At 44.6% G+C, this 24,161-nt stretch overlaps 1 protein-coding gene across 1 annotated transcript in view; it reads right to left on the bottom strand.

Annotated features, from left to right (window-relative positions):
- Positions 1-24,161, bottom strand: part of ANKFN1 (ankyrin repeat and fibronectin type III domain containing 1) — a 252,981-nt gene that overhangs the window by 126,226 nt on the left and 102,594 nt on the right. Inside the window, exons 2-4 of the mRNA XM_030888203.2 lie at positions 22,277-22,411; positions 4,192-4,393; positions 924-1,134 (exon numbers count right to left, since the gene is read on the bottom strand). Coding sequence (XP_030744063.1) covers positions 924-1,134; positions 4,192-4,377 — 397 coding nt within the window. The 5' untranslated portion in view covers positions 4,378-4,393; positions 22,277-22,411. The remainder of the gene's footprint in view (positions 1-923; positions 1,135-4,191; positions 4,394-22,276; positions 22,412-24,161) is intronic.

Raw genomic sequence — 24,161 nt, forward strand, 5'->3', positions numbered from 1 at the left:
CCACCAACTTTGAGAAGGCCCCTCGTTTATGAATTGATCTACTTCCTTGCTCGATGGGAGCCTCCCCCACATATACGCATGTCCCCATAAGACTGTGGGTGTGTCTGGTTTACCCTGGATTCCTGGGACCTAGAGCTGTGCCGGGAACGCAGCGTTAATTGAACACACAAAGGAACAATGAATACCCCACCCCCGGAGCCACTGATGGTGGACAAAAAGAAATGAACACACACACACACACATTCTTTTTCTAGATTAATCTGTTACCTTACTTCCCCACTCAGACGATCTTAATATTTCAAACCTCAGAATAACTTCTTAGAATAAAGTCCCCTGAAGGGCCCCTTGCACTAGCAGTCAGTGTTTTGTATTTAGAATGAAGATCGGATGGGCGCTGAGTGTGACCACAACATATGTATGTACGTATGTATATATATATATATATATATATATATATAAGATATATATATATATATCTTAAGGACTTCTGTGCACATAAAAATATACATGGTGAAGAATATATATATATATATATATATATATATATATATATTTTTTTTTTTTTTTCTTTTTCTTAAGTCCTTAAGTCCTTAAGATGAAGCCACCACTCACTTGGTCCAACACTCCTGCTCTGGAGATGAACCAGGGCGATTTTGATGGCAAGAAAGCCTGATGGCTCAGTGGAAAAGGGCTTGACTAGTCACCAGAAAGTTGGCAGTTTAAGTCTACCAGCTGCTCTGGAAGAGAACGCTGTGGAAGTCGCCTTCCGCCATGGTTCACAGCCTTGGGAACGCCAGGGGGCAGTTCGGGTCTGTCCTCTAGGGCTGCTCTGAGCAGGCGTGACCTCGGCGGTGGATACTTTGGTTGTATAAAGCTGGCATCTCGATTTAACAGGACATATTGTTAGTCTCCGGTTTACTTACAGTGTGGACTTTCTCGGGCCCCTGTCCTCAGAAGGATCCTAGCGATGGGCACATTGTTGGTCATGATGGCAATGTCCAGGGGTGTCAAGCCCTCGCTGTTGGGTGTGTTGAGATCCAGCTCCTCGGCCGTGTACTGACACAGGAGGATCCGCACAGCATCCATGTCCTGCTGCTCCACAGCCTCAAACATGGCTTCGTTGCCCTGGAAATTCTGGAGGCGAAGGAAAAGGGCAGGTCAAGGCCATCCCACGGGGCGGTAGGCCTTTGCGGTGCAGCTGTTCTGCACTTTGTAGACTGCATCAGTGACGTAACTATAGCACCTCCCTGCATCCCCAAAGCCGTCTCTGAGTTGGGCCTTCTCAGCACCGTTTCTAATAAGCATAGGATCGATCGGCAGCACTGGAAGCACTTAAACAGGAGAGCAGAGATAGTCTGCAATCAAGAGCGAACAGGTAGCTTTCCCCAAACCCGTGTTTGCTGGAGTACTCTTTTCTGGACCACCAAAAGGCGCTTCATGAAGATGGTAGCATCCAATCAAGTAAATCTGGTAAACATCGGATTCTACCGAGCTATCCTGCATTATCTAAGGGACCCGGTGTCCTGAGTTATCTACAGGACCTCATGCAACCTTTAGTCCTTTTGACATGCAACCGTGCCTTTCTAAGATCTCTGGCATGCTTCAAATACAGTGTGATCCCCGGACATGTGTTTCATTGCATTTATTTTACATATGATCTTGGCCAATCATCTGAAATGATTTTAACATAAATACAGCGTTTATTTGAATGGTCCCTGTCTAGGAAACGCTGGCATAGACAACGCGGCACAGGTAGTTTAAAGTATGACTAACTTAGAACTGAGAGGATCCTTTCCCTGTTTTGTTCATCGTCTCCCCTTTTGTCCCACGTCTCTTTACAGCTCAGACTCTTCAGCTCCCTGGCGTGGACCATGGCGATGGGCTATCTGGTGGGAGTCCTAGTCTTCCCTAGCCCAGCTCCACCGTGCTGATGCAAGAACAATCATTCTAAAAGATCTGGTCACTTTCCCCCATCTCCCTGCAGGCTGCTGCCCAAATTCCTGGACTCCTTGGTCCCTGAACCCTTATGCTTTCCAACACTCAGTCCCACCAGGGAATATTTCTGAGCCCTGGCACGAGGGGCACAAGTATTACTTTCCAAGGAGGGTTTTGGGGGCTGGGTGGAAAACAGTTTCCGGATCCGGGAGCTTCAGAAGTGGAATAATTTTAGAATGCGAGTTACCGACAGAAAAAAACAACAACTAGCTAAAGACAAGAGGGTCTTACCTAGAAGTTATTTCAGCTGATGATTAGTAAACAAAGGGGAAAGTTCAGGGATGCTCTCAGACAGATACGTGTATTTTTGTAGCTCGCGGGAGGGGGGCAAAAGATGGGCTCGTTGAGCCTCTATCTGGTATCTGCTCCAAGAACTGCTTGGCCCTTGAAAAGGTGCTGGCCCAGCACAGGGCTTGCCTGATTAACATGTGGCCAGTCCTCAGCGACCAAGTGTGGAGGCAGCTGGGTATTATTTTTAGTTTCACCCCAAATCGATTCGCCCTATCAAAAGCTGCAGGTCGGCCCTGGCTGAGTACATGACACATGACTGGAATTTGAGAGACATACAAAGCTATTATGGAAATGCTTGCTTGTTTCCACAGTGGGACCCAGGGGAGAGAGCTATTCTGGCCGACAGCCCTCTGTGCTGCAGGACAATCTGCTGAATGGAAAAGTGTTGTGGCGACAATCGGCTCTGTGGCCAAGACTCAGCCACCACCACCAAGCCCTCCCAGAAGATGAATCTGAAACGAGAAAACAAACTCAAGCACAGATGACTTCAAAGGGAAAATGCTGTCCCGTCTACAGTCGTGGGTGTGCTTGCGAGTCTGGGTGCTGCTAAAGTCTCTTGTGCCATCTCCACTCTCACTCCGAGTGATCTCCCTCCCCGGGATTTTGTTTGGCAAACTCCAGCACTTTTCTATCTAGAGAAGGGCTGGGCCTCTGCTGTAAGTTAAACAAACGGAGCTGTTAGCCCCTGCAGAAATCCCTTGCTCGGCATGTTGATAGCATACTCTCCCCTTTAAGAAGGCGCTATATGAAAATGTCCATCATGCCATCCATACTACTTTTGACACCATTCTGACCTCAGTTCATAGGATTCTATAACCAATTATGAGGACCTCTGATCGCATAGTGGGTTCCGCATTGGACTGCTAAGCCCAAGGTCAGCAGTTTGAACCCACTAGGAGTTCTGTGGGAGAAAGGTGAGGGTTTCTACGCCCATACAGAACTACAGTCTCAGGAACCCAGAAGGGCGGGTCTACTCTGTCTTACAGGGTTGCTATGAGTCAGCACTGGTGGCGATGAGGTTTTTGTTTTGTGTTTTAGTTAAGGGTTGTGCAAAGAGCTGGCTGCTGTGAGGTTAGAACTTCACTCATATGAGCCCTTAAAAGAAAGACCCGGTGGTCTACTTTGGTAAAACTCAACAACAAAACAAACAAAAACAAAAACCATGAACTGCTATCAAATCGAGGCCGACTCATAGTGACCCTATAGGACATAGTAGAACCTGCCCTTCTGGGTTTCTGAGACTGTACTTGTTCATGGGAGTAGAAAGTCTCATCTTTCTCCCACAGAGGAGCTGGTGGTGTTGAACCGCTGACCTTGTGGTTAGCAGCCCAGCATGGAACCACCAGGGACCATCAAAAACTCTCTGAGCACAGCTCTATTCTAGGAATCAGCTCTAGGGAATTGTCCATAGGGCAGGATATTTGACTAGGATTTTATCTACTTCTCTTTCCCAATATTTTCCTTTTTAAGGTTTCCTTTGTTCCTTCCTTTGTTTTAAAAAAATCAAGTCCATTATGCTAATCTATTTTTGCCCAGATTCTGTCTGGATTCCCTTTAGAAATCATCTGAGTTATACTTATAAATAAGCAAACAAAACAGTCCCATCAATATGCGTGTAAACGCTGGAGTTCACACAGAGCCCATTTCATCAGACACTCCGTGTCTGTCAGCCTGAGATTAGTTTTTGTGGTCTCAGAGAGAAAGGAAAAGCAGTGCTAATCTCACAGTCACCCCAATTTTAGCTGACCACACTGGTATGCATAGCTCCTGCCGTCCCTGACTCTGTCACCATTTATTAATGGCCTACCTCAGGTTCTGAAGTCAACGGGAATCATCCTAGAATGGCCGTAAACCCAAACCTAGCTGAAAAACTCAAAGCAAGACCAGAGTAAAGCGTGTACTTACCACCGAGGTCTTCCTGAGGCTCAGCCGGTCAGTTCTGGTCCTGAAATAGGCCTCGTCGAATGAGGAGTGGCTCCCCTTTAACTTCTCCGAGAGGTTCCTGTAGAGGCGCTTGGCAGCGTTGGGAGAAGACGGAGCGCTGTGCTTTTTTGGCTGAGCCAGATGTAAATTCTGCATTTCTTGGGTCATTGTCACACGGCAGTTCCTAAGGAGAGGAAAATCTGATGTGGTATCATTGACAGAACAGAACTAAGTTGGTTTTTTTTTCATCTCCAGCAAACATCTGGAATCCCAATAAAAAATGACAGCTGGAAGGCATCTTGGAAGTCATCAGATGCAGCTTTTTCAGGTTACAGACAGAAGACTGAACCATGGGGAGAGAAGCAGCTTGCTGATGGCCCCACCATGGGTGGCAGTCATGAAAGAGCAAACCCTCTTTACTACATCAGCATGCGCAGCTACATACCCACGTAGATAGGGTATATAGCATGGACCTCGGCTCAGTCTTTGGGTCTGCAATCAACTGGGAGGAAGTAGCTCCGATCTCTAACCTAGGGGTACTTGTTCCGTTCCTCTTGGGTAGAAGGCACTGGGCTTTTCTGCTGAATTCCTTTTGGATGCTGCTTGCCTTGAGGTCTGTAAGAAAGTAGAGGTGCCTGTGGCCGAACACTTCCCATCTCGAGAACAGCTAAATTGTTCCTCTCCTCTGGGATGCGGTGACCTGCTCTAGTGCTCCTATGCTCTGGGGATTTCTACCCAAGGACCCCCCACCCCACCCCCCACCCCTGCATGTGTCCTCAAGGGCACTCACAACTAGGATTTCCTCTGGTCCTGTATTGTCCTAAGTTCCTCTATACCAGCCCCTTCCTCATCAAGGTCACCCCTGAAGTCAGGTTGCCGAGAGCCCTGCCTGTCTGCTGCACTCATTCACCACTGTCTCGGTATCGCCATGGACAGACCGGTGCTGCCGAGGCTGCCTGGTGCGTGAATGTGCACCTGCTGAACACAGGCAGTGGGGAAAGGATGGTCAAGAAGGTTTTGTGCATTGACTTCCATGATTTCCCAATTTCTACAGATAACATGTAAATCATTGAGCTTCACTTAGAATTGTTTACCTCCCACTGCCTCCCACTGTACTTATTAACATGCTTCTGAACTTTCTAATTGAGAGATGCTGACAGCCATGAAGTTCAGCAATGTGCCCCCTCCCCCTCGGTCACTGTATGGACTGCTTTCACCGTCTGGAATTCCGTCTGTCTTCATCACCTACGAGGGCCATATTGTGTCTTACAGTCGGTGCTCAGTCTCTGGCATCTCGGGCAAATGGATGCATCTTTCCTGATTTCCTTGGTGTCTGCCTCTCTGGGAAATCATGGTTCTCCGTCTGACTCACTGCTGCCCTCTTCAGAGCAGAAGGGAACGGCTGGGTGCCATGCACAGCCATTTCTACGTTGGAACGCTTGTAGCAAGGTCAGCCCATCTTGTTGAGGATCTCCCTCTTTTTCTGCAGGCCCTCTGCTTCACCCAGCATCATGGCTTCTCCAGAAACGGACCCCTCTTGATAACATGCCCTCCTCGCTTCTCGGGAGCATTTTGGCTGCACTTCCTCCCAAGCAGAGTTATCTGTTCCCCTGGCAGTCCATGGGACATTTCCGTATTCTTTGCCAGCACCATGACTCAACTGTATTATTTCTCCTTCCGTCTTCCTTATCCATTCGGTCAGCTTTCACATGCATGTGAGACAGTTGACACGCAAAAGTCTCTTGCTCCCCATGTTCAAAGCAGGGTCCTTGTCCACGAGGACCAGCTCACCTTGTTTTCCTTTTACTGCAACAGAAGAAGCTGCGTCTTCTTTTCCTTAGGAATATCTTGAGGAACTTTAAAAATCTCGTTTCAAGACAAAAGAAGTTTCAAGGCAAACTGCCCAAGGAGGGGCTCTGGCGGCAGAGAAGGGGTTACACATTGGGCTGCAGTCAAAGCCCCAGAAAGTCACAAGGGCAGTTCGACCCTGTCCTTAGCTTTTCTTGGAGTGCTTTCCAAGGAGGTAAGACCGAGTCAGTCTTAGTCATGTCCATTAGACCTACCCAATCCTGGCTTAAAGGGTCTATTTTGGGAGACTGATACAGTGCACTGCTGTAATGTGTATGCATGTGTGCGAACAGGCCTGTACATCTTTCACGCACTTTAAAGTCATACAAAAGCTGAAAGAGAAAGGAGACATGATTAGGCATCATCTGCCCTCCATCCTCAGAGTCTTTACCTTTGACTTCATGGCTCCCTCTCACTTCCTTCTTTGCATTTCCACAACCATTCCAGATTGGCATGGACGCCAACCCACGGGGGCACTGCCTTAACTTTTTTCTTTTGGCCTCTGCCTCTAGCCTTTCCCTTCAGCATTCATGCCCCCGTCAAAGCCATCTGCCTCGTCAACATCATTATCATTCCCAAGATAACGCTACATTCTTCTGCATCTCCCACAGTGCCCAAGAGTCCAGTAAATAAATTCTTGTCGATTGATCCAATTCCAGCGGCTTGCCCTCTAACTGACGACACCTACCCACATGGTCCCTCTTGTCTTTGCCCATCTCCCATCTGCTCCCTTCACTCAACATAGGTTCACGTTCCCTGGCTCTCTGACTTCCTTCGTCCACAGTCCCAGCTATCCATTTCTCCCAGGCTATACTTTAACATGTTTCTACTTTCCTAGCTTTCATCTACCACTGCGTTTCCTTTGGCTCTTCTATATTTAAAAATTTCTCTGATGAGAGAGAGTGAGAAAAAGAGTTTTCTATTCTCTGTTCCCATAAACATGCAAGTGTCTCCTAACTAACTTAGGCCTTTACATTCTTATCCCCATGAAAAGGGATAGGCACTCGAGAGGCAGCCTAACTTTGACTCTAGAATTTGGTAGAACTGATCCTGAATCACAATTTTATGACTTATAAGCGACACGATCTTCAGCATCTTCTTTAAATGATCTGAATATATTTATAACATAATGGTAAGACTACCCTTCTTACAGTTGTAGTTATAAGCTACCTCATAAGGAAAGGCACTTTTCCTGTGCAATGCCCAGTACCCACTCAATAATAGCTGTGACGGTTAAGGTTACCCCAAATCCTCTTCGCAAACCGGAGACATCAGTGTGCATTGCAGTAATTTAAATAGCGCTTTATTGTTTTTAACTTTTTCTTAAAATAGGTTTTTATGCATTTACTGCACTCATTACATTGCTTTGTGTTAGACTATAAGTTTACATATATTTAAGATACATAGATACAGCACCTTACCTCACAACGAATATAGAAAATAGGACTTTCAACTACTAGAGGCAAGAGATAATTATAAAAAACGTTTTTAAAAAGAGGAAACATAATAAATATAAAATGAAGCAAAGGGATAAGAGTGGACATACAGGAGTGCAATAAACTTCAACAATTTACTTTTCCTATTGAAAGACCAAGAAAAATCTCAGATTAGGATTTTTTTCAAAAGTCATTTGAAAGTGTAAACTTAAATAATATTTTCATGTAAGTATCAAATTAAATGAATAAGACATCAATGGGAACAGCAGAGAAAGCGCCTGCATAAAACCTCTTCATCATAAAAGCATTGAGAACACTGGAAATGAACCAAAGGTCTCCAGCAATCCAGGAAATGTGTATTCCAGAGAAGTGATGGAGGCTCACCGACAACAGTGAGCTTCGTGGCATTTTAACTCGCTCTGTTCCCATCCCCATTTCCTTTGCAGGAGGCTGGAACACCCACAGATTGTAACCACAGTCAAACCACTGGCAGGTACTGGAGGGGGCAGAACGGAGTTGGAGTTCACTCAAAGTCCCATTTCCAGGTAAGTGTCATTGTTTTAGAAGTTCATCGTTCCATGGGAAATGATCATCACAAAGCTTTTCTCTATTTTCTTTGACTTGAAACTCAATACGGACAGCCTTTACTCCAGGGACATTTGTTAAAAACAATCAGTAGCAATTATATAATCTCACAGCTTCCTGGGTGGTGGATAACAACCGAGGAAAACAATCGATTCATCAAAAAAGGCGAAAAGGGAAAGCTTGGGAAAGAACTGTCTGCAGGAGCCACTGAAAAGCCCTGACATGTTCCTGGGAATCGAACAGACCACACACAAGCCCAGAGCTGGGCGTATCCCAGAAGAAAACCTGGGAAGGACCTAGGTTCTCCCCCACGGCTGACTTGGAGGAGCCGTGAAAGCAGGCATGAGGGTTCAGGCAGAGGTAACTGCCCTGCAGAGTGTCGAATCTGTGGCCTAAAATGGACACAGAGCCCCTCTGCTAAGACTGAGAGACGTGTTGTTTTTAGGCATTTACGGAATTCTCCATTCAATCCTTAGCGAACCACTAAGCAAACTGAGCCGAGACTTCAGTTGCCACATGGGACAAAGAATACAGACTTCTCAGGGTTAGCATCGAAAAGTCATTGAGAAAAAAAGAAAAGAAAAGTCATTGAGAAAAACAAGTAGCAATGAAAATTGACAACAACCCCCAGGGAAGCGGAATAAGCCAGTTTCCAGAGCATCCACGACTACTATGCAAGATACCTAATGGCCAACAAAAATTAGGAGACATGCAAAGAAACAAGAGAGTATGACCCATAAGTGGGAAATACGCCAGTCAGTAAATACTGTGCCCACGGGAGCCCAGATGTTGGGTCAGCTATTTAAACTATGTTCAAGCTAAAGGAAGTCATGTGTAAATGAACGAAAGAACATATGAGAATGGTGTCTCATCAAATAGTGATTTCCCCTCCATGCGATGGTTCTTTGAAAAGCACATTGCTCAAGAAGATAAAAATAAAGCAAACTATTAAAAATACAGAATATAAATACATATACATATAAATTATATACAACAAAAACCATGCAGAGGTTCTGAAGCATACAAATAAAATAATTAAAATTAAAAAATCGCTAGAGGGGCTCCTCAACAGATTGGATTCGGTATAAGAAAAAATTAGTGAACTGGAAAGTAGGCTGACTGAGATTAGGCAGCCTGATGAGCAGAAGTAAATGAAGAAAAATGCACAGAGCCTCCGAGACCTCTGGAGGAACATTCTGGAGCATAGTCACATAGACAAAACTGGGACGTATCTCTCTTAGGAAGAGAGCGAAAATGAAATAAAGGTATTTAAAGAAGCAATGGCCCCCAACGTCTCAGAGTTGATGACAACATCAATCTGCACGTGCAGGAAGCTCACCGACGCGCAGTAGAGTAAACCTGAAGAGACCCACACCTGGACTCATGATATCCAAACTGCTAAAAGACAAAGACCAAAAAGAAAAAGATCTTGAAAGCAGCAAGAGAGAAAGACCCCATTAAATACAAGGTATCCAAAATAAGCTACACAGTTGGTTTCATCAGAAACGATGGAGAGGAGAAGGCATTTGGGGACATATTCAACATGCTTAAGAAAGACGTAACCAAAAGTTTCTACTTCCAGCAAAACTATGCTTCCGAAACAAAGGAGAAAGAAATTAAGATATTTTCAGATAAACAAAAAACAGGGAGTTCCTGGATAGGAGGTATACACTAGAAAACATACTAAAGGGAGCCTTCAAGCTGAAAGGAAAACTTACTGTACAGTAAGTACCTCATTAGAAAGAATAAAGAGCACAGGTACGGACATGATGCAAACCTCAAACCAAATCAAACTCTGCCGTAAAATAGATGCTGGCCCATAGCAACCCTATAGGACAGGGGAGGACTGTCGCCGCGAATTTTGATATTGTTCACTGTTTGAGAGGAGACAATACTGTTTTTCTCTTGTACAGTGGCTGGTGGTTTCAAACTGGTGACCTTGTAGCTAGCAGCCCAGTGCACAACCACTATGCGACCAGGGCTCCTAAGAAAGCTGTATGGACACACCTACAAGATGGTATACATCTACTTTTATTGTTCAGTCATTTTATTGACATAGCATTCATGTATCATACAAAGCAGTGGCTCAAATACATCAAAAAGAATTGTGCGACCATTGCCACAATCCATTTTGGAGCCTTTTCTTCATTCCTGCATCCACTGTTATTACCACCACCTGTCCTTCCAACCTCCCTTGTCAGAACCCTGAGGTTTGCATATAAAGTCACAGAGAGAGAGAGACAAAGAGAGAGAGAAGAAAAAACCCAGCAACAACAGTAAAATGAAAAACAGAAAAATCTCATTCCCAAAGTAAGTCAAATGGATCAAAATGAATAACACATGATTAGAAGTATGCATCTATTTTTGCTTGTAATGTTCTTTCTTCTTACTAGTTTGGATGACAAGTGCATTAAACAATAATTAAAAATCTGTTTTTGAGCATATACTGCATACGCATATAATTTATTTCATGATAGCAGTACAATGGTGGAGGGAGGGAATGGAGCTATATAACAATAAAGCTGTGTAAATTATTAATATTAGGTCTGCGTTAACTTGAGCTAGACTGTTATAAGTTCAGTTGCTAATTTTAATCCCCAGGGCAACCACTAATAAATAGAAAACCAAAGAAAAGACATGTATAGAGATTAGATAGGTAGGTAGGTATTGTGAGAGAGACAGAGATACCAGGAGGATGACAAATACATTTAAATGACATATTAGAAAAAAGTTAGTTTAAACAAAATCATGCAACAATAAAGGGATAAGAGAAAAAAACAAGACATAAAGAAAACAAATAACAAATTGAGAGATATAAATTCTATTATATCACAATTACATTAAATGTAAATGGCCCAACACTTAAAAGGCAAAGAAAGATTAGCAGATGGATAAAACAAACATAAGAAAAACCAAACACGTGATTCACCTGGATGCTGTCTATAACAGACCCATTTTAGAATTCAAGGCACAAATATTATGAAAATATAGGAAAGCATTTTAGTATGCAAACAGTAACCAGAAAAAAAAATTGGAATAACCATACTAATTTCAAATAAAACAGACTTTAAGGCAAAAATTGTCACTAGGGATTAAAAAAGAGAGACATTTTATAATACGATATGAGTCAATCAAACAAGAGTATATAATAGTTACAAAAATATGAGATGAGAAGTACAAAATCATAGACACCTTTCTTAAACTTTGAAAGCTCTCTCTCAACATAGTCTTTCAGTAATGTCTGGACATTTCGAAATTGGTGTTCCCATGCCGCTAGCCCTTCCAAGGAGAATTCTGTGCGGTCCTCTGCTCTCCACCACGTTAACTCAGCCATTGGGCACCCTTAAGGGACTCAAGTCAGTTCCTTTTAAATATTCTTTGAGTTTGGGAGAACAAAAAGGAGTTTGAAGGGGCAAGATCAGAGCTGTCGGGTGGATGAGGTGAGGTTTCCCAATGAAATTTTTTAAGGACAGTTCTGGCTACCCTCCGAGTATGAGCAATTGGCTTTTCACGATGAAAAAAACCTGTCAACTACAATTTTCTTGACTTTTTTACCAGCCATGCATTTTTCGATTTTCTGAAAAGGTCATCATAAAAAACCTGCATGGTTTTCTTGCATCCTAAAAAAAAAAAAAAAGATTCTTTCACTATGACCACTTTGGAGTTCCCTCCAGCTAGTGACCATCACCAACTGACCTGAGCCCTCTGCCTTGAAGTTCACTGGCCCCACAGCTCCCCTTGCCAGCCGCTCTTCCACGGGTGCCTGTGCTACGGCACCCTAACGAGACAGAGACAGAGAATGTATCTGCAGCCATCCACTCATTGCAGAAACATGTTTAAACACACTGGGTTTACACTAAACCTGTGCATGTGTGTTAGTCTGGGTAGACTAGAGAAACAAATCCATGGACACACATATGTGTATAAGGAAGAGGCTTATATACAAAAGCAATTGCACATTAAGAAAACATCCCAACCCAGTCCAGTCCAAGGCCATAAGTCTGATATTAACCCATATGTCCAATACCAATCTACAAAGTCCTTTTCAGACTCATGAAACACATGCAATGATGCCAAATGCAGGACGATCACAAGCCAGTGGGTAGAAACTCTTTGGATCTAGTGGCATTGTAAGCATCTCAGCACTGGCAGGGGTCTCTGCATCAGGGTGGGTTCATGTGTCTTGTTAGCTGCTATGTCTCCCAGGTGTGAGCAGAGAGTCTCTCCCACCTCCAAGGAGGAAATACCAGATTTCCCAGAATTCTCAGGAGAAGGCCCTGCTCACACAGAAGCCTCATTGGCTGCAATCCGATTGACGGACTAGATTCCACCCCTTCACTCATAATCCTCCAAAATTGACAATTATATAACTACCACAGCATGTATGAACTAGATCCCTAGTAGCAATACTTTTTGAGTTACCCTTGTATGTACTTAACATCATCGTGCCCCAAAATACATTGAAGAGAAAAACAGACAACTCCCCCATAATACTTGATTACTTCAAATCACTGCTCTCAGCAAGGAATAGAACAAGTAGGTGGAAGAGCAGCAGAAAAGGGAACCAGAACACCCCTATAAACCAAAGCACAAACAGATCACTCTAGCTGACAATAGCAGAATGCAACTTCTTATTAAGTACAAAGGAAACATTCGATTCTCCAAGATAGGCCATGTATAGGCCATTTATTAGACCATGAACCAACCTCAATACATTTAAAATGTTGAAATCATACAAAGTCTATCCTCCCAAAACAAAGGAACGAAGCTAGAAAGAAATCATAATCGGAAAACTTGAAAATTCAGAAGTATATGGAAATTAAATAGCAATAAAACATCCAATAGGTCAAAGAAGAAATTATAAGAGCAGTAGGAACATGCCTAGACCTGAATGGCACTGAAAACACCATATAACAAAACGTATGGGGCGCAGTGAATAAATGCTTAGAGAGAGACCTATGGCTATGAGTGTCTATATGAATAAAAGACGAATAAAGCTTGCAAATCAATCACTTTATCTTGCATCTTATTAAGTGAGCAGAGAAAGACAAAATAAAATCCAAAACAAACAGGATGGAAATGATAAAGTTGACACATAAATAAATGAAATGGAAAACAATAGAAAAATAAACAAACATAAAGTTGGATCTTGAAAAAGATCAACAAAATTGATGAACGTTCAGCCAGACTGACAAGAAAAAGAATAGAAGAGGGCAGAACTCAAATTACTACAATCCAGAATGAAAGGGTATTGTTATCAATCTTAGGAGGAGAAAAAAAAAGATTATAAGGGAATAGTAAGCATAATTATACACCAACCAGGTAGGAAACCTAGATGAAACAGAGAAATTCCTAAAAGGCTACCAACTATCAGAACCAAATGAAGAAGGCAGAAGATCGCAACACGCATGTGACAAACAGAGACTGAGTTCGTAATCCAAACATTTTACCAAAAGTAAAGCCTAGGCTTTACCCGTGACTTGTGCCTAATGTTTAAAGAAGAATTGATATAAATCCTTTACAAACTCTGAGAAACTACATGAAGATTCAGTATTTCTCAACCCATCTAGCTGACCTTATAACCCAAGTCAGAAAGAGATAGCACATGGAAATAAAATCCTGGTGTGCTACTGGTGGTGGTGATGGTGGGGGGGATGTCGACTTGTAGTGCAGTTGGAGTTTGTTCCACCAGGTCAGACTGTTAATCAAGCTTCCTAGTTAGAGGTTCTGAAAAGATTGCGCAACCGTGTGGGACAAAAAGAAGGCCTAATGTGTGGCAAACGGGGGAATGGTTTTACCACCATGACAATGCAGCTGCTCATGTAGCCATTTCAGTGTGACAGCTTTGCACAAAAACAGCATGCCTCTCTTGTCCACTTGACCTCACTCCGTGTGACTTCTTTTTCTTTCTGTGAATGAAGAGGGGCATGAAAGGACAGCAATTTGATGACGTAGAAGAGGTGAAGAAAAAAACTCGGGAGGTGCTGTCAGCCATTCAAACAGATGGGCTTGAAAAATGTTTCCAAGAATGGAATTGCAGATTGGACAAATGTATGCAGTGTCATGGAGAGTACATTGAAGGTTATAAAGTTTTGTTTGTTTTTAAATTAAATACATTGCTTTTGGAGAAAAAAAATCCATTTTTTGGGAGGGGGTACCCCCTCATACTCTGCCTTCCACAACTCTCTGCTCCTTACATAAGGGCCACGCAGTTACAAGACAGAACTCAGAGAACCCTCTCATCCTGATAAAGGACAATTTATGAGAGACTTACAGCTAATATCAAACTTAATTGTGGAAGACTAAATGCTTCCCCCCCTAAAACCAGCTTGCAACAAAGGCGATATCTCTTCCCTTCTTCCTTTAGAAAGGCTTAGGGGACTTGAGCTATTACGAGATGGCGCATAAACACGTCCGTGATCTAGAAGGATGAGAACTGCAGTACAGTATAGCTCCAGGCCGAGGGTGTAGGAGGCTAATGAGCCAGGTGGCAATCCTCTGCGGTGAAGTTCCTTTTTCAGTTTTATATCTATTTTCCTGCAAACGAATTCCCTTATTTCATCCCAGTACATTCAATACCAGTTTTGTTGAGTCTTCCAGCCTGCCAAACATCTAAAGATAAAAGGGACACTAACTCACTACAAAACTCGTCCAGAAACTTGACCTCATTTTGAGGCCAGCATTTTCCTCACACCAGAATCAGAAAAGGGCACCAAAGTATAGATCCATGTCCCGCATGAACACGGAGACAACCATCCTCAATAAAAATGTTAGGGAATGAAGGTTAGCAATAACGGAGTCCATGCATCGTGACCAAGTGAGGGCTAGCCCAGGAAAGCAAGGGTGGTACGGAAGTCAACCATCCACAAACGTAGCTCACCACAGTAATAGGAGAATGTCGCACATTTTCATGATCACCTCAATAGATTCAGAAACGGCTTTGACAAAGGTCAGCATCCATTTATGACAAAACTTTCAGCACCTTTTCAGAAATATGAAAACCCTTCTTAATCCAATGAAAAGAATCTATGAGAACATACCGCTGACGTCATCCTGGAGAGTGAAAGCCAAGTGCTTCCATCTAAGAGCAGAAAGAAGGTAAAGATGCCCCTTCCCATCGCGTCCTATCACGCCAGACCTCTTAGCCGGTGCTTCAAAGCAAGAACATGAAATGAATCATACAGGTCGGAAAGGAAAGAAATAATTTGGTCTTCATTTACAGGGGAAGGTTTGTGTAGAGGAGTCTAAAAATACATACACATGTTGCTTAGGTATAAAGTTCATGAAACATATGTGAGACCTAGCCACTGAAAGCTACAGAACATTCATGAGTGACATTGGAAAGGGTCTGCATGAAGATACAGACCTTGTTCCTGGACGGGAAGTCTCAATGGTGTTAAGTTATCCATGTTTCCCAATTTGACCTGTAGTTTCAATGAAATCTGGATAAAAGCACTAGCAGGTTTTTATTTCTTTATTGGTGGTGGTGGAGGAGAAATTGACCAGGGGATATGGAAATGAGAAACTTAAAAGACTGAAAAACTTCATTTCCCAAAAGAACTCAGTTGGAACCCTTACTCTCCCCGACTTCCTGACTTACTTTCAAAGTTACAGGGTTGTGTTGGTGCAAAGGCAGTCATTTAGAGAAAAGAGACATGTGATAATGGCACAAGGATTGTCATATAGACTAATGAACAGAATAGAGAGCCCAGAAATAGCCTATCCATAGACTATAATTTTATATTTTTCAAAAAGGATGTCAAGATCCCTCAGTAGGAAAGAAGAACAATTTTCTGAACATATAGGTACATATAGTGCTGGGATAAAGGTTAGCCATAAGTAGATACAAAGTGAAACAAAAATGTCAACCGCTATTTCATCATATACAAAAATTAAATGAAACTAACTCATAGACTTAAATATCTAAGCTACAATGATAGATTTTCTAGAAGACAACGTAGTAAATTCTTGTGACACTGGATAAACAGAAACAATATCAAAAACAAAAATAAATCCCCATACAACCTTGAAAATGGAGGGGACTTTATCAAAATGAGAACTGTCTCCTCTTTGAAATAGTTCAGCCTGACCTTTGGGGACTTGGGAAGAATCTGTGAACAGACCTGGGGCTAAACTAAGTGAAGCGTGACAGTGGTCAGGAGAATCCAGGTCTACAAGCAAGAGAATACTGTGGGGAGCGGAGCACCGGGAGGAAAAGAGCTGGCTGAGTGTGGTGGCAAGGGACAGCTAACTTGAACAGGCCACGAAACACAATTCAGCTTCTAAAAATTACCAGAGGGGAGGAAGATCTGGAAGAATGCTAGACTCCCTATATCAAAGTATAGATGGGTGCTTAGAGTTGTGTTCTTGGAGCTTTAAAGAAAGCGTGCAGCTTCTGAATGCTAGAGAAGACGCAAAGCTCAGCGTTAGAAGAACATCTACCAGGTAAACTGCACTTATACTATGTGATTGGCACTGTTCTAAGACCTCTGTGCTAGGAACCCTTTTAACCTTGAATGAGACCCCATTCAGAGCCTCGCCCTCCGGTTTGCTTCGGTTTGCTTTTCCGTGGGTTTGGATCACGTGTGCCAACAGAGAGTCTGGGCTGTCACCATCCCCCTGTCTCCCATACCGCCAGCCATCTCAGCTGAGGGACAGGTTCTGGTGTTGCCCTGGCCATGCCTCCTCTGCTGGCAGCTATAGTGGTCCTGACCCAACAAAACCCACAGAGGCTTCGGCCTCGCTCATGGCCACACTGCAGGGCTTGATAAACGCTCTCCACGGAGAGACTTCAGACAGAGTAGACAGCAGACTCTTTCCATTTCATTCCTCCCCTGCTAGATGGTTCTGGGGCTTCCTGGAAGCTGTCAGAGGTGAAACAGGTGGGAGGGACTCAGAATTGGACCCCTGTGTTTTCCGTGTCCCAAGAGTTTCCTGTCTTTGACAGGGGCCAGTCAGTCTGACCATTTCCCTAGTGCTCTCTAGCAAAAGAAAATATTCCAGGTTTCCTTCCCTGATACCTGTCCGCTGTGCACAAATGTCAGCTTTCCCAGGGTTCACTGCACAAACAACCAGTCCGATGTGTTTTCTCGTGACAACCCTTGTGTTTGGTTTCCCCGGACCCCTCACGTTCCTCCACTTCACCTTTACTGTTGACACCCGAGGTCGTAGTGCCCAGGGACCAGTAGAATATAACCATTTGATCTGTTTTCACGATGGAAGACCGAAGGTCCCAGGTGCCCTCTGAGAAAGCAGGTTGTGTTGTTACGCACCCCCTTTTAACATGGAAGAAGCAGAAACCCAGGGAAGTCACATAACTGCTCTATGATCTTACAGTAAATGGAGAAGACAACCTTTGAACTTTGAGTCCTCAGTTCATGCACTTAACAAGTTTGCTTTGTTATGCCTATAGGAGCTTTGTCTGGTTGCCTGTCAGCTTCTTCTTCCTAGAACCTTGAAGGAAAGACCTTGCCCCAGGCCCTTGCCAAGGCTGTGCATCACCAGAGCGCCTCCATGGCCCTTTCTCCTTCTACTTGCTACCAGGAAGGCAGATGTGAGCCGCGTTGGGTGAGGAGCTGTTTTAAGACACCGTGCATTAGAAGCAGACACTGCAGCCAGTCTTGACGGCTGTGTGGATACACACATTCAGCAAAGGGAGCATTTCTGACCGGAACAAGATTGATCTCCAGGCTGTGATGTGAACTTCAGGCTTCAACTTGTCTGTCACTGGACAGAAAACAATGTGAAGTCCCCCCAGGGATGCCGCTGATTGCTAAAGGGGAGCTAGTTCTAGCACAATAATGATACACAGACCCGCCTTTTCAGGGCCTGTGGCTGGCATTTAAAAAATGATCTATTCAGGGATACATTGGTAAAAGTCACTTAGGACCTCCAAATTGAATGTTGAAGTTGGGAAGTATATATTGATAAGGATAACTGTGACCACAACATTAATATTGATCCTATAGTTCATCAGTCATTATGGATGATGTACTTTATAATGATGGATCATGTATGTGATAGACTCTGGGGATTGAAAGATGAATGGGGTGGGCTCCCTCATACGTAACCAACCATCTCAGTTTGCCCAGGACTGAAGGGTTCCAAGATGCGAGGTTACCGGTGCTGAAGGTGGGAGAGTGTCAGCTGCAGTCAGATGAATGGACTATCCTACCTGTGCTCTAGCACCAGCTAGAAAGGGAGTCAGCTATGCAAATATCTGGCCATGCCCATACAGTTACACAGACATTATGGAGTAGTGAGAAAAGGTTACATTTCCATAATGCTTCTTCCAAGCCAGGCACTATCTAGAAAAATGCCTTGGCATGTAGATATCAACTCACAGAATCACTTGAAGTAAAGAACTATTATTACCCCCAATTTTATAGGGTAAGAAATTGAGGCAATACTGAGAGGCAAGCTCGGGATTGAAACCCAGGCAAGGTGGGCTTAATTCTGAAACGTTAACCATTCAAGCCCCCTCTTACAGGGCCTAAGGCCTTTTGTAGGGCAGAGGGGTGGGGAATTGATGTTGTGGGCGGCAGGAGTAAACAGGAGAGGGGGCAGCAGGCTTGAAGAAGACGATGTCTGAGCAAGACTTTGAATGGTGAAGGGGGGCTAGTGGGGAGAAAGGAAAGAACTGGGCATTCTAGGCGGACACATGAAAGATGGTAAATGCCAATGGGGGCTTTCTTGACAACCTTCTGGCCTCTGACACTTCCAGTGGTACATTCATTGGGTGGACACAGCAGGGATTCGGGAGAGGTGAGGAGTCTGGTGGGTAGCAGGGCAAGCTCACCAAGGGTCTCAACCCAACTCACTGCCAGACTCTAAACGCCAAACCCAACTGCCGTCCTGGTGATGCCAAGTCACGCTCACCCTCCAGGACAAGGGAGAACAGCTCCTGTGGGGTTCTGCGGCTGTCACTCTTTTCCAGTTAGAAAGGCTTATCTTTCTTCCCACCGAGTACAAGCTGGGTTAGAGCTGCCAACAGCAGTGTGGAGTAAAGATTCTAACCTATAGACATCCAGGAAGCAAGAAAAGGGAAAGTCAAGGTTTTCAGATGAGGAGATTCTTTTCTGGTAGCATTCAAAGGACAGCTCGAAGCTAAGTATGGAGCCAATGGCAGAGGACAAGCAGCATGAAGCTTGTACCCATGGCAATGAGGACCTGAGGGTCGCCTCTGTGAGGCTTGCTTGGGTAAGTAGGTATATAAATAGCCCCATTGATCATTTACAGGGAAAATGGAATCCAGAGGAAGAGTGGGGTAAGAAGGGGAAAGACAGTGAGAGTTACGTTTGGTTTTCCACATGTAATTCTGCAGGAAACCTAGATGGTTTTGCTCAAAGCACGTATTCCAAAAACAGAAGGAGATAACTTTCCCTAAAGGTCTAGTTGGACTGATAAAGTGTGAACAAACAATTATAAGGGAAGTTCTTGGAAACAGATATGAAGTACAAAGAAAGCAGAAGGGTTAACATAACATTTAATGCAACATCCTCTGGGTGGCTGTTACGGATTCAATTCTGTCCCCGCAAGATGTGCATCAACTTGGCTAGGTCATGATTTTCAGTAATATGTAATTATCCTCCATTTTTTGGATCTGATATAATTATCCTTTATGTTGGAAATCCTCACCTCTATGATATTAATGAGGCAGGATTTAGAGGCAATTATATTAATGAGGCCGGATGCAATCTATGGCATTAGGTTGTATCACGAGTCAATCAAAGAATCAAGAGAAATGAACAAGGATTAAAGAGGAAGGAAGCAGTGAACAGAAGGATCTACCACCACCAAGAAAGAAGAGCCGGGAGTAGGAAATGTCCTTTGGTCTTCAGGTCTTGGATCCAGGAGACACAGAGCCTTTCTCTAGAGCTGGCTCTCTGAATTTGGAGTTCTAGCCTCCTAAACCGTGAGAAATCAATCCACGTTTGTTAAAGCTACCCACTGGTGATATTCTGCGATAGCAGCCCAAGATCATGAAGACAGTTTGCCTGGGTTATCTTAGACAAAAAAATTAATTTACGGTGATATACAAAGCTTTTTCAAAAAGTTTGTGGAAAAATTCCATCATCCACTAATTCAGTTTTTCCACAAGCCTTTTGAAGCTCGTTTGTACGAGTGTCTTAATTTGTTACTCCTAAGATTATTTGTAGTTTATAAAAGGCAGCAAAGTGTACGGGGTCTTTGTAGAAAGAATGTCAGGTGCCTTAATCCTATAAGTAGGAGGATCTTTTTTAATTTTTAGAAAACAGGTCTTCTGAGACTCCTCAGATCAACACCTTTGCAGCTGCGGAACCCCATGTCGAGGGGGTGATGTGCACATCCTCCTGGGGGTGGGGGTGGCAGGAATCTGAGCACACAAAATTATCATAAATGCTGTTTATGGATTCTACCCAAACCTGAACTAAGCCCACCTCCCACATACTTGTGTACTGTTAGTTCCAAACGACTCACCACTGTCAGTATCTTGGGATGATGACTACAGAAAAGAAGGTGTCACTGTCATCATGGGAGCGAAAATCCTGGTTATTCTGAACAACTGACCTGGATTTAATTTTTAAGAGCATTTTTCAGTGGTATTCTAGCTTCTGACCCCCTGGGTGTGGTCCTGTTTCATCCAGTGTTCTCCACACGCTCGTCTATTGATTTAGGATGAATGGTCTCTTGATTAAAGTGTATGAACAATGATCTTGATTCTCAATTGCATCCACCTCCAGGACAACTTAAAATACACTCTCCTCTGCAGACACTAATTGAGCTTAGCATGCTTTCCTTGAAACGATCAGGAATGGAGTTCCACAGAGGGTTCATGGAAGTTTCCATAGGCACCCACTGAGTCGGATGCCCTTCCACCCTTCCATCTTCCCAGTCGTCTCTCCGCTAGGCAATTTTATTTCTTCCCATGAGAATGACATAATAGCCAAATCTCCGCGGAGAATAGCCCTGCTCTTATGATTGAAGGAGTTGGGGATCCTTTCAACCAGGCAAAACATCACCCATCTCTCAGATTTCCTAACTTTGGCTTTTATTTAGAAAAGCATGCTGCGCCCTGTTCCAACACCATCCATCTTTGTCAGCACCCAAGGCCACAACTTGGTCTGAAAGTCCAGTGATATATGGCAGGCAGAGTTCACCAAAGACATTAAAACTCTATATGGCATTGATATGGACTGTGGGCCCACCGGAGATGGATTGTTGCCCCTATAAAGCTCTGTGGTAGCTAGGCAAAGCAAAGGCTGGCTGGTTGGGGGTGGGCTGGTGTTGAGGAGGGAGGGGGAAAAGCAAATAGCTTTCTCCACAGACTTCCCTCCTCTGCAGAGGTTGGCTCCCAGCTTACTTAGAGGAGGAAGGAGTGAGTAGAGGGAGTTGTGGGGCTGAGCACAGAAGCAAAGTCAACTTGGTTATCAAGGGTATGCCTAGTAGCCTTGGCCAAGCCACTGACCAACACAGCTTAACAGGACACTCACAAAACTCCACTTGGGGAACCCAGTGTACCCGACCTATCATAGCCTTCATGGAATACAAAAAGGAATACGATGCCAAAGGGACACTGGCCAACATAAGTGTGTGTATGTCCACTGGGTCTCCTTGGCAGGTATCCGCTCTTGTCACGAGGTTATTTATCTATGGGCATGCTCAGCCGGGATGGACAGAAAGCTGGCATTCCACTCTGCCTAGGCAGCCTGCAAACCAGATTCAAGACGACAGCTCCCCTGGGTTTGTATTCTGAAACACCAGCACAACGGGACTCGTCTTTACCTGAACCAACAGGTATTTGTAGGTTATCAGGAACCTGGTAGGAAAATGATCTCATACAACAAAATAGCCATCTCTCTCTTTTTTTAATAGCTTGTGCTTATGGGTTATGCAAGCGTTTAATGTGCTTAAGCTGGCTACAAACGAAACCACAACCCCACCCTCCCACCCCCAATGATCAGAAGTGGGGCTTGCAGACCCCGGCCTTTGTCTCTCCACAGGGACATGCATGCGCTGGTACAGACAGACCACCGGTGGTCTTTGTGTTTCTGTGCATTCTCCATGGACTGCCTGCAGCTAACTTTGGAAGATGCAGAGCATTTCCTCTCATTTAAACCACAGCAACACACAGACACACACACATTAAAAAAAAAAAAAAGCTGTGTCTAAAAAGCCCTGCATTCCCATGAAGAAAGACAAGAATAAATTGGACTTACCAGTTGAGGTTGTTCGAGGCAGCCGAGGAACAAGTTGTTGGTAATTGTCCAGCGCTTTCATTCAATAAATCACATTGGCTTTGCTTTCTCCTGTGGCTCAGCCTCTGCGCAAAGCAAGCAAACCTCCTTCCTATTCTGTGTGAAGAATAAAATGCGAACAGGATCAGTACAGGCAAGGGCTGAAGTCCATGATCACTAAGCCACTCTTAATGCAAAACAAGAGAGCAAACGATGCCTAGGGAGAGAAGGGGTGAGGGAAGCCGCTAGGCTCGGCATTGAGGAGTATCCTTGCGCCTGCAACCCCAGGCAGGCTGGTGTTCTCCAGCCCGGGTGCGTGGAGGCAAAGGATGCCATGGCTTCAGTGTGTTTAGCCTATTGTATCTACGAGGACCCTTCGCCAGCATGCAGGGATAACACACTTCATAGCAAACAAGACTGACTTGGAACCGGCTGTCACTCAGGGGTGAGCGAGGGGCAGTGAGAGAGACAGCGTTGCATGCCATCAACCACAGAGAAAGAGAGATCGTCTGGCATCTGGGAGTCCATCCCGTACTGTGTGACAGCAAATGATATTCAGCGCTTCTGGGTCCAGACACCCCCCTTTCTCCTACAGCTGCCTGGAACTGGAAGCACACAGGTGGCAGTCACATCCCTGTCACCACAGGGTACCTGTACATTCCTTTACAGGCTCCCAGCATGTGCCCTGGGCATCTTGAGAAAGCTGCCCGGGGAGGCTCGACGAGGGCTGGAGTTTCTGTCTGAGAAAGTGGTCAGCCCACACAAGACGTGGGACAGGGAGTGGCTGCGGACCCCAGCGTGCTTCAGTGCCAGCACACGTGGGCAGACCTGGCTCCTCGCTCTTCTTCCTGCTTTATTTACATGAGAAATGAGACACACAGATCCCATTTCCTAGAAAGCCAGCTGCTATGCAGATATTTTTCACAGTTCTCTGTGAAATGAGATGGCAAAAGAGCCTCCTCACAGCACCTTCTTATATTGGGGGGTGGGGGCCATTGCTGACTGAGAGTGAGCACGAATAGGGTATCCATGTGCGCCCACGCGCGCACACACACGCACACACACACACACACACACACACACACACACACACACACACACACACACAGAGTCCCTAGCAACCATGTGAAATCTTTCTAAAGCTCTATTCAGACTCTCTCTGCCAGAAGAATGCTTCGCTGCTGTGATGCCTTCCTACCTCACTCTGCACCCTTTTCCGAGGTACTGCCTGTTCGGCTCAGCCCAGAACCAAATCATCTCGCCGGAGTTTGAAGGCAACTCTCTAGCAAGTCAAAAGAAAGCCTCTTGGCAGGGGGATGCCGCGCTCGCCTTTGGCCTGGTAACTTATCAGAATCTCGACCAGCATCTTGCATTCCCGAAAGTACCCCTTTTCTTAGAGACAGTGTCTCCCCCTTGCAGCTCACTGCCCACTGACAGGTGGATTCCTACCACTGAGTCTCCAAAGGGGAAGCTCGGTTTTGCTGGAACGTTCTGTCTTGATTTCTTGTTTCTTGTTGTTTGGTGCCACCAGGTCGGCTTTACGTCACAGAGACTTTGGGTCCAACCCAACGGAACGCCTCCTGGTCCCGCAGCGCCCTGACCGGTGTTCCTATGCTCCAGCCACTGGGGCAGCCAGGTGTAGTCCATCCTGTTGAGGGCCTGTCTCTTTTCCGCTGCCCCTCACTTTACCAGACATGATGTCCTTTTCCAGAGCCCGGACTCTCCTGATAACATGTCCAAAGCACATTTCTCATTAGACAGACAGACTCTCTCTTTTTTTAAAAATCATTTTATTAGGGGCTCATACAACTCTTATCACAATCCATACACACATCAATTGTGTCAAGCGCATTTGTACATTCATTGC

The sequence above is a fragment of the Echinops telfairi genome, unplaced genomic scaffold (assembly GCF_000313985.2).
Source record: "Echinops telfairi isolate 266 unplaced genomic scaffold, ASM31398v2 ScPeMD7_7458;HRSCAF=8496, whole genome shotgun sequence".
In the NCBI taxonomy this organism is placed as follows: domain Eukaryota; kingdom Metazoa; phylum Chordata; class Mammalia; order Afrosoricida; family Tenrecidae; genus Echinops; species Echinops telfairi.